The sequence below is a fragment of the Scheffersomyces spartinae genome (genome assembly GCF_019049425.1).
Source record: "Scheffersomyces spartinae strain ARV_011 chromosome Unknown scaffold_38, whole genome shotgun sequence".
Taxonomy (NCBI): Eukaryota; Fungi; Ascomycota; class Pichiomycetes; order Serinales; family Debaryomycetaceae; genus Lizanozyma; species Lizanozyma spartinae.
In genome coordinates, this window is record NW_025065085.1 from 1 (window position 1) to 10,531 (window position 10,531).

The 10,531-nt window shown below is 38.5% G+C and overlaps 3 protein-coding genes across 3 annotated transcripts; 1 reads left to right on the forward strand and 2 right to left on the reverse strand.

Annotated features, from left to right (window-relative positions):
* Nucleotides 1-4,015: 4,015 nt before the first annotated feature.
* Nucleotides 4,016-7,663, reverse strand: MSH6 (mismatch repair ATPase; the record flags this gene model as incomplete). Its single annotated transcript, XM_043194324.1, has 1 exon — nucleotides 4,016-7,663. The coding sequence occupies one exon, from the start codon at nucleotides 7,661-7,663 to the stop codon at nucleotides 4,016-4,018; it is 3,648 nt and encodes a 1,215-aa protein (XP_043046825.1).
* A 268-nt stretch (nucleotides 7,664-7,931) lies between these two features.
* Nucleotides 7,932-8,630, forward strand: KQ657_003622 (uncharacterized protein; the record flags this gene model as incomplete). The annotated part of the gene is made up of 1 exon (XM_043194325.1): nucleotides 7,932-8,630. One exon carries the CDS (start codon nucleotides 7,932-7,934, stop codon nucleotides 8,628-8,630), a length of 699 nt encoding a protein of 232 aa, XP_043046826.1.
* A 28-nt stretch (nucleotides 8,631-8,658) lies between these two features.
* REX3 (RNA exonuclease) lies at nucleotides 8,659-10,251 on the reverse strand (the record flags this gene model as incomplete). Its single annotated transcript, XM_043194326.1, has 1 exon — nucleotides 8,659-10,251. One exon carries the CDS (start codon nucleotides 10,249-10,251, stop codon nucleotides 8,659-8,661), a length of 1,593 nt encoding a protein of 530 aa, XP_043046827.1.
* Nucleotides 10,252-10,531: the final 280 nt, after the last annotated feature.

Genomic DNA, 10,531 nt, shown 5'->3' on the forward strand with positions numbered 1-10,531 from the left:
CTGTAGATGATTCAGCGGTACTGGATGTAGTACATGGTGATGTGGATGGACCAGTAGATGATTCTGCAGTAGATGATTCAGCAGATGATTCAACTGTAGATGACTCAGCGGTAGATGATTCTGCAGTGGATGATTCAGCGGTACTGGATGTAGTACATGGTGATGTGGATGGACCAGTAGATGATTCAGCGGTAGATGATTCAGCAGTAGATGATTCAACTGTAGATGATTCTGCGGTACTGGATGTAGTACATGGTGATGTGGATGGACCAGTAGATGATTCTGCAGTAGATGATTCTGCAGTAGATGATTCAGCAGTAGATGATTCAACTGTAAATGATTCTGCGGTACTGGATGTAGTACATGGTGATGTAGATGGACCAGTAGATGATTCAACTGTAGATGACTCAGCGGTAGATGATTCTGCAGTAGATGATTCAGCGGTACTGGATGTAGTACATGGTGATGTGGATGGACCAGTAGATGATTCTGCAGTAGATGATTCAGCGGTACTGGATGTAGTACATGGTGATGTAGATGGACCAGTAGATGACTCAGCGGTAGATGATTCTGCGGTACTGGATGTAGTACATGGTGATGTGGATGGACCAGTAGATGATTCAGCGGTAGATGATTCAGCAGTAGATGATTCTGCAGTGGATGATTCAGCGGTACTGGATGTAGTACATGGTGATGTGGATGGACCAGTAGATGATTCAGCGGTAGATGATTCAGCAGTAGATGATTCAACTGTAGATGATTCAGCGGTACTGGATGTAGTACATGGTGATGTGGATGGACCAGTAGATGATTCTGCAGTAGATGATTCAGCAGATGATTCAACTGTAGATGACTCAGCGGTAGATGATTCTGCAGTAGATGATTCAGCGGTACTGGATGTAGTACATGGTGATGTAGATGGACCAGTAGATGATTCAGCAGTAGATGATTCAGCAGTAGATGATTCTGCGGTACTGGATGTAGTACATGGTGAAGTAGATGGACCAGTAGATGATTCAACTGTAGATGACTCAGCGGTAGATGATTCTGCAGTAGATGATTCAGCAGTAGATGATTCAACTGTAGATGATTCTGCGGTACTGGATGTAGTACATGGTGAAGTAGATGGACCAGTAGATGATTCAACTGTAGATGACTCAGCGGTAGATGATTCTGCAGTAGATGATTCAGCAGTAGATGATTCTGCGGTACTGGATGTAGTACATGGTGATGTAGATGGACCAGTGTTGGAGGTAACGGTAGTAGAAGAGCTATATGGAACGCTAGCTGTGCTAGCTGATGATGCTGAAGTAGTACATGGAGTGGTGGTTGGAGTGGAAGATGTGGTACATGGAGTAGTGGTTGGAGTGGAAGATGTGGTACATGGAGTACTACTTGGAGTAGTGGAAGTAGTGTATGGGGTGCTGGAACTAAAAGTCGTGGAGTGAGTAGTTGAAGTGGTACATGGAGTACTGGAAGGAACGGCGGTTGTAGAACCCGTGCAAGGTTCCCACCAAGTGAATGTGTGAGTACAACCAGTAGTTGTTTTAGTGGTAGTGCATTTGGTAGCCTTGGTGGTCTTAGTAGTACATAAACCCCAGTAGTTGCAACACTTAACTGGAACACTGGTGGTAGAAGGAGGACAAGGTGGAGTAGCTGTTGAAGGAATTGGACACCAAGTGTACCAAGAGGTCTTCCACCAACCGACAGTAGATGTAGTCAAAGACTTAGTGTGAGGGTACTTTGTTTTTTGGCAAGCCTTACCCCACAAAGAAGTGACTTCCAAGTTAGCAGTACAACTGAAAAACAAAGTGTTGGTTAAAACATTATCATCACAATTTCTTGGGTTTAAAGCTGAATCCCAACCATTAACAAGGTTGAAAGAATAGCTATAATCCCACCAGTTAATGAAGGTAGCTTGCGCTACAGCTGTGAATACAGCCAATAACACTATTATCAATTGCATTTAAAGTTCGATAAAAAATCCTAAACTGGTTGACAACAAGATCACAATTGTTAAGTAGAGGGTAAACCAATTAATTTATAGATATTCTTCGTCTATTATTGGAGTTGTTCCTTTCACTCACCTTCGTTCTACTACAGGTTTCTTTATCAAGGGTCCAACCACATACAGTTGCAGCCACAAAAAGATGTGACAAAAAGTATCCGGTTTTTGTCTAACTTTCAATTGACGCCCCAAGTCACAATATTAACCATTTGATTGTTCTGTTTAAGCAGATGCTCTTAAACTCACCCACGCTTCAATTAATCTAAAATTAATTTCTTCCATTTTTGGTGGTAAGTTGCTTCCAATTGTTAACCGAATTATCGTTTGCGGAAGGCTGCCAAAAAATTTGTATGTTCGAGAACGCCTCCAAACTGGACCTGCGTTACTACAGCAGCCAACTAGAATCCCACATCTGACCTTGATGCCATTTTTAAATATAATGGCTTTAACCTCATCTGTCCAAAGTTTAATAAACTTTCAAAATGTCTGTGTATTGAACTGTAACGTCTTCAATATTAACGTTATTTTCTTCCAAGGATGATAAATATTTGTAGCTTCATCTATCACGTACCTTTTCTTGTCTGTGAAAATCTCATTCACGATAGTTTTTGAACAATAGAAACATCCCAACTCGTCATTTTGCTTCCACTTTTGCCTTACCCTTCGATTGCTTCCCAGACGTCTCATGTGTAATTCGATCTGATCTGAAATACTTTCGCCCAGGGACCTTGGTATGCAGCACCCATGACAATAGAATATTGTGAGAGAAGTCTGTGCGACCTCGAAGCGAAACCTTGAAACAATAGGACTAAAATTTTCAGGTACCTGAACCCTTTCTAGAAGTGGGCGACACAGTCTACGGTGTTCCAAACAATAGGCTTAAGCTGTAGTGGAAGCCTATTAATTTTTGGCAGTTTTATTGCGTGAAGCGCTCACATGAACATACACTGCCTACTTAATTTTACAATTATAACTGCACTTAGTTTTACGAAGGATTAATCAAGCTCTCCAAATAAATCCCTCAAAATGGCTGTAGGGAGAGGGACGAAGGAGGAGGATATAAGCAGACCACAAATATGATACTTACACATACCCATCAAAAGGATACAGAAACCAAATTAGGTCTTGGAATAAGACACCTGGCGTCGTAGACTTTGCACACCCCCAAACTGACGATCTCCGTAACTTGCTTTTAGAAAAAATAGATTTGGACTAGAACTGGTATATGTAGGATATTTGTTTAACCTACTAGGTCGCACACTTCGCATACCCTTTAAAGATGAGAATGACCATTATACGTTTCATAGATTCCACTACTTAACTTCATAAGCGAGATTGCAATTTAGTATCAACATTCAGGATCTTGTTGGATCCAGATCTACGTTTATCAATATAGAGGATTTTGATTTTATTTACGCGGGAAAGCCTATAATTGCAACGAAGTTCACATGCTTTCACAAATACTCCCATTATTTTGAAGGAAGCAATCTGTCCTGAAATAAGAGCGGAGTAAAGTTGCACCGTCTTGCTAGCACTTACTACGCTTATATAAGGATACCTGCATTATATAATCTGTGAACATTATAGAACACTTCAATACCGCTTCTCTATTGTTCCCTTGCTATTGTTCCCTTGCTCTTGTTCCCTTGCTATTCGTTTCTTCGTCTAAAGAATCGTCAATTGTTGTCATGGATAACTACCCTCGGTGTGATCGCCTTCAGCGATTGTAATGGTGCCTAATACCTTTGTTCTCTGTAACAGTATCATTTAACTGAATATTCGTTGATACCTAGGGAACCTTGTAGTGTGACCTGATGTCACCTGTAGTTCTATTGTACTAGCTTGTAGCTTGATGTTTGTCATTTTTGTGCTGCTCACCACTCGACTCAAAATGGATTATCTACGGGAGACCAATTTCAGATTATCATCAGATTTTATCGTCACTATAACATGATATTTATTACACGAAAGGGGTAGACGTCCTCGTATACCTATAGTTTATTGTCCCTATGTAATTAACTCAAAAATATTTTTGAGTCCACTTTCTTTATCATACTTTAATATATCTGCATCCAATTGCTGGTACTTCTTTTCCTCGAGCAACCAACTGAAATCACTTTGTAAACCAAGCGCAAAACCAAGCTCCGCCAATTGCGTAGATTGTTTGTTGACGGATGTTTGTTCAAACGACTTCGCAACGACTTCGGCGTTGTCAATAATGCTTTCTTCAATTCCACACATAGATGCAACATTCATCCCAAATGATCCACTAGCACGACCTGGTTCTAACTTGTACAAAAACGTAACGTTTCTCGATTTGGAGTCAACATCGATCCCCATTCTCATTGGTTGAATTTGCTTACTGTGCGAGAATTCATCTCCTAAACTGGCAAAGTGAGTTGCAAAAAATCCCATACTTTGCACATGACAACTTAGATGATAAAGAACACTTGTGGCTATTGCAAAACCATCACTAGAAGATCCACCTCTTCCCAATTCATCTAATATAATCAAAGAGTTCTTTGTTCCATTACGTAGAATCTTGGATGTTTCACTCAATTCAATAAAAAATGTAGACTTCCCTGCCATGATATTATCATTGGCTCCTAGCCTGGTCATGATTTTATCTACCGGCTTGGAAAAGGTGGCCAGGCTGCAAGGCAAATAAATTCCTAATTGGGCACAAATTACTGCTAAACAAGTGGTCCTCATTATAGTGGATTTTCCGGCTGCATTTGCACCTGTAAGTAGTGCAAACGTAGGTTTGTCGCCTCCTAATTCCACATCATTGGGAATGAACGTGCAAGTTCCTTCATAAATGGGGTTTCTCAACTCCTCAAACTTAATGTGGGATGTTGCTGATTTCTCATCGTATGTTGGTCGACAAGATGGATAGGACATGGTTTCGCTTGTTTTAGTTATTGATAATAAGCAATCAATCGCTGCAATAACTTGAACAGCATGATTCCATTCCTTATAATGCCCATTAAAAAGGTTGTATATATTACCTTTGACGTTTTCCAGGATCTGCTTGTGTAATTCTAGCTTTTCCAGAAGGTTTCTTGCTAATACTTTGACTTCAGGTGACCAATAACGCTTCACTTTAGAAGTTGATCCCATTAGGTTCCAATCCTTTGGAATCATCTTGTTTATTCTGTTGGGGACCTCCAAAAGGTATATTTCTTTACCACTATCACGGTATAACATTTCTGGGCATTTGAACGAACGTTGATACTCTTTCAAAGTTGAGTTTAATTCCGATATGATGACATCAATCTCATGTTGTGAATCATCAAATTCTTTATCAACACCTGCGTTAGGCACAACTACATCATTTAATGCTTCAGATCTATCAAAGGATCCTTCCCATTCTTCAACTAAATTCGAAAAATTCTGAGGAATGGTTGTTAAAACTTTCCCAAGTGCTCCAGGCGCACTAGTAGACAATTCTTGTAATTTTGTGAAAAGACCATTAATGGTCTCTAATCCTTGAATAACTTTTAAGAAGTCTCTAAACCTCAACAGCTTTGAACTTGTTCTCGCAATTAATCTTTCCAAGTCTGGTAAGCCTTTAATACTATCCTCCAATAGTAATCTCAACTTCACGTCTCCATTCATTAAAAAATCAACAGTATCATAACGATCATTTATATCTTCTACCTTGTATAACGGATGAAGAACCCATTGTTTAAACATTCTCTTTCCCATTGGAGTAATGCACTTATTAATGAATCTGAATAATGTCCCTTTCTCTCCGCCATCGCTGTTATTGCAAAATATTTCCAAATTTACCAAAGAAGTACCATCTAGAATCATGTGGTTTCGTTGAATAATCTTATGATTTTGGAAATTGCCGGTCTCCATTATTTGCTTGTCTAATTTCAATAATTGAAGATAGTACAAAAGACCACCAAATGCATTAATAACAACTTCATTATTAATGTATTGTTGAAAAAATTCTGGGTTACCAAAGTCATTTTCAAGAGTTTTTATTGTAGTCTCATAGTCCCAGAATTCTGTCAAGGGAGAAAGAGTATTCCATATGATGCCATTGTTGTTGAACTTCAAAATCTTAGTAGCTAATGATGAAAGATTATTCTTTTCACAAATGACCTCTTTGGGTCTCAATTGAGCTACTAAGGTATCCAATTTTGTTAACTCCATGTCGTCTTCAAATTCAATCAAACATAACTGAGAAGTTGAAGTATCGACATATGCCACACCAATTGTCTTCGAATCACTGGTAGTGATTTCTTTAATACTCATACAATATAAAGGCATTTCATCTGTGATCATTCCCAAATCGGTTAATGTTCCCCCAGTCAAAATACCAGTTAACTCTCTCTTAATTATTTTTTCTTCCTTAACTTGACTCACACCACTCTTGCCTCTAATTTCTTTAGCCAATAGGGATTCCTTTTGATCCACGCGAGCCACTTTATAACCGTGACTAATGAATTCTTTAGCCCAATAGTCAAAAGACATTTCGGGAACACCTGCTAATTTCATATTTGCTCTTCCACCTCCAGCTAATTTTAAGTCAAATTCAGTATTGGCAATAATAGCATCATTCTCGTACAATTCGTAGAACTTACCTTTTTTGAAGAACACAACTGTATCCCACATTTTTGATTTGATTTCCCAGTACTGTTTCTCAAACGCAGTGAATTTAAGCCAAGCCAGTGGAGGAATGAAGATAGTACGTGAGTCATAATCTGGGTCGGTAAGTGATCTCTTATTAGCGTCTTTGATGTCAACCAACCACTCGTATCTTTCTTCATTTTCCTTGGAAAATGGCTTTTTCGTTTCTGGAGTATGCAGCAACTTCTTAGTGGAACTTTTGGGCGTTCTAGCAGATACTGTTGCTATATATGATGATCCGGCGGCAAACTTCTGACCCAATGCATTACTGTTTTCTACTGGTTCAGATTTAACAGATGACACTTTCAATGGCTTTGAAGTTTTTCGCTTTTTGGATATTGAAATAGAGTCTTCCGCATCAGACTCCAGTTTAGATTGTTCTTCTTCAACCTCGTCATCAACAACAAAGTCACTCATATCATCGTCATCATCATCATCATTATCATCACCAGGTTTGAAGTCATCCTCTGAATCACTTTCAATAACTCTTCTCTTTCTTTTTTCCCTTGCAGGCATCACATTGTCTTCGTCTTCCAGATCTGATTCCACATAACTGACATTACGCTTTGCTTGTCTTCCCGTTAGACCATCTGCTTTCTCCAACATGGGCTTCTTCAATGGTGTAGCTATCTCGGTATCTTCTCTATCTGATACTCTCAGAGGGCTGGATGGTATCATGTGTCTCGTCTTTGCACATTCTGCGGATGCAACAGGTGACGTGGATGACGGAGTACTATCATCAGAAACATCGTCAAAGACTTTGCTCTCGTCATCGCTTTCGCCATGGCGAACATCCAGTACCGTAGCTGCATTCTTCTTTATTTCACTCTTTTCTGTAACGGTATGCTTATATTTCAATGGTGATGATGAAAATCCGTTGGCGTGATCTTTCAATGGTGATTGCTTCTTTTCCATCGGCTTAAAGAATGACATAAGACTCGCTTGTTTCATCTTTCCTGAAGATGAGCCTCCCTTTGCTTTCCCTGTTCTAACAGGTGTCTTCAACTTCAGCATATCCAGTTTGGCTAATGGTTACTGCTGAAAACCTAAAGAGTTGGAGGGTAGTTGGTTTAAAGAAATGATTGAAGGTGTCGTTCCCTCATACGCGTATACCCCGTAAATAAAAGTATCACAAAACACAACTTTCGTGTTTAGAGGTGTTTGTGTACGTGTGTCTATTTTCCGCACCCTAACACCAAAATAAGAGCGACTTGATCACATTAATAAGTGCACTTCCTTTAATAGCTGCAAATTATTAGTAGTTGATTTACTTAATTGACAAATGAATATCCAGGGTTTGATCAGCTTATTAATAGTGAGCATTGTTTGCGTCGAAGGTAGATTAAGATCCTCGGAAAAGATTCTTTTCACAGGTGATAGTTCCAACATTGGGATACCTAAGTTATCTCATTTATTTAGAGAGGCAACAGATTCACGAAGAAATGAAGAAGTGACCATTGACACTTCAAAAATTACTCACATTAAAGCTGACTACTACTTGAGAGACTTGGGAATAATAAATAGAGATATTATAGCATCTGAATGTCGTATCAACATGAATCCAAAGTATCGTTCAATTTTGACGCCCTATTGCGCTCAAGTTCTCACCAACTTACTTCAGTATAATGCTAACGATGTGATCAGAGTTAAAATCGAAGAGAGTCTTATGGCTCTTTTCAAAAGTAAGGAGGACCTTTCCCACTTCCAATTTTATGATTTTGGCTCTATCCTGGATCCGATTGAGTGTTTACTATCATACCAAGAATTTGGTCAAATCGTACTCAGTATGAAGTTTGTAGAGGCACAGGTTGAACAAGTACTACGAGTTACTCAAGGTGACACAATAAATACTTTCAGTGATTCCTTTGCACTAACGATTCCATTACATGGAGAACTACAATGTAAGCTTGGGAAATCAAAAACTTGTATTCGATCTAATGCTACATCCAAAGGGTCCACATATAAATTGTTTGATTCATAAAAGGTATCTACCTTAATAACTTACCTATCTATTGGTTCCTAATATCCTGTTCTATTGACTTTCTTAAAAAGTGCTTCACAATGTCTATCGCAGACAAGGCATCTTCACCACTATCATGTTCTCCTGATTGAATTGTTCGTCCCAAATACTCAAATGATAATTGCTTCAATGAATATCGGAAAGTAGGAGTTGCCTTATGTGGTGGATATAAAACTGCAGTATCAATGATCCTATCATGGATCAATCTCATAGTATTCATATCATTTTCTAAACCATGTCCAATCAAAATCGTCTGCTGGTCCATAATCTCCCCAAGTAATTCAATCAGTGCATTAAAGTCCATCGCAGATTCTTCAATTCGGGCAATACCAGACCATTTGGTATTTAAATCTAACACTTGTCCCTTTGGTTTAACCAAAAGATCTAAAACTTCTTCTCCGCTGAAAAAATCAATGGCGGTGATACGAAGTAATTCAAACCCCATGCTTGTAAATCCCATTTCACAATCAACTCCTAGACATTTGAATGAAGCAGAATTTTTGACAGCTAAGAAATCTTTGGTTTTCTTGAACGGTATCGCATGGTTCATTTCTTCAGGATTATCCCAATAAAAGACATGATGTTCACCTACTGTGCAAGTATCATCCATGGACTCACCACCACAACAATCATACCTTCGAAGATTCTTGCTAACTTTATAGAATTTCCCAGGATGATAATGACATTGGACCTTATTGGTCACTTCAGATAGTTTGAAATCATTCTTGCATCGCCTGCAAATTCGTTCATCTTTAACTTCATCTAATGGTTTTGGAATCTCCATGATATACCCAAATTGTGCAAGCTTCTTTACTGGAATAACGACTTCATTCAAGTATTTCCAATAGATATCATCTTTAATAACTATACCCAATGTTGCATTATTTTTCGCTTTCTCCGGATGCTGCAATTCGTAAAGTTTTCGCTTTATATGTTGCTTGTATGTACTTGATGAAGATTCAACTGCAATTTTGAATTCTTCATCAATTGCTTTTGAAATTGGAGTCTTACACGAAGGATCAGACTTCTTAATACTTTCAACCATTAACTCTATAAATTTCCTTCTTTCAGGTAGCATAGCTGGTGCTCCAGATCCAACAATTGCTTTTGGAAGAATATGTTTCGGATCATGGAATGGAAGTTTGGAGCCTGATTCCTTTCCAAGTAGTTTGTCCACGGAATTTTGATATGTTTCAATACTCCTACTATTAGTGATAATATCGTACTCCTTCTGCAAAGCTTGTTTGTTAGGAGTTGCACTAGTTGAACGATACAACTCAACCAATAATTTAACATTATGTATTCTTTGCGCTCGGGAAATCAGAATATGACTTATCTGTTTCGGTATGAGGAATTTTATGTCATTCTCCTTCTCAGGCTCACTTTCCGGTGTTTTATCAGACTTAATATCTGCTTTCTTATGAACTATATTATCATCTTGGCTATCCGTTGGTCTTTTCCTCAGAGTAAGCTCTTTGTCCTGCGGATGCTTGAAAATGCAACCAAGTAAATTACACTTCTCATTTCGTGTCACTTTGGGACAGTCTACTTTAGAAAAGTATCCATTCTTAAACCTGAACATGTGATTATGTATATGATAATAGACATATCTATATACTTAGGCTTTCTTACTTGGTGATCCATTCTTTAAGTCGTGCTTGAAAAGTAATGCATATAATAATGCAAGGCGTTACCCGCATACACAGAGAAAATTATATAAGGAAGTGAAAAGTTACATCTTTCTTTCTTGTTTCTTGTTTCCTTTTTTTTTCTTTGTCGACGTACTTCATAGGATCATTTCTATAGGTCACGTCCCTCTTTGACTCTTCAAAAGAGCCACTGAATCCAACTTGGTTGATGAG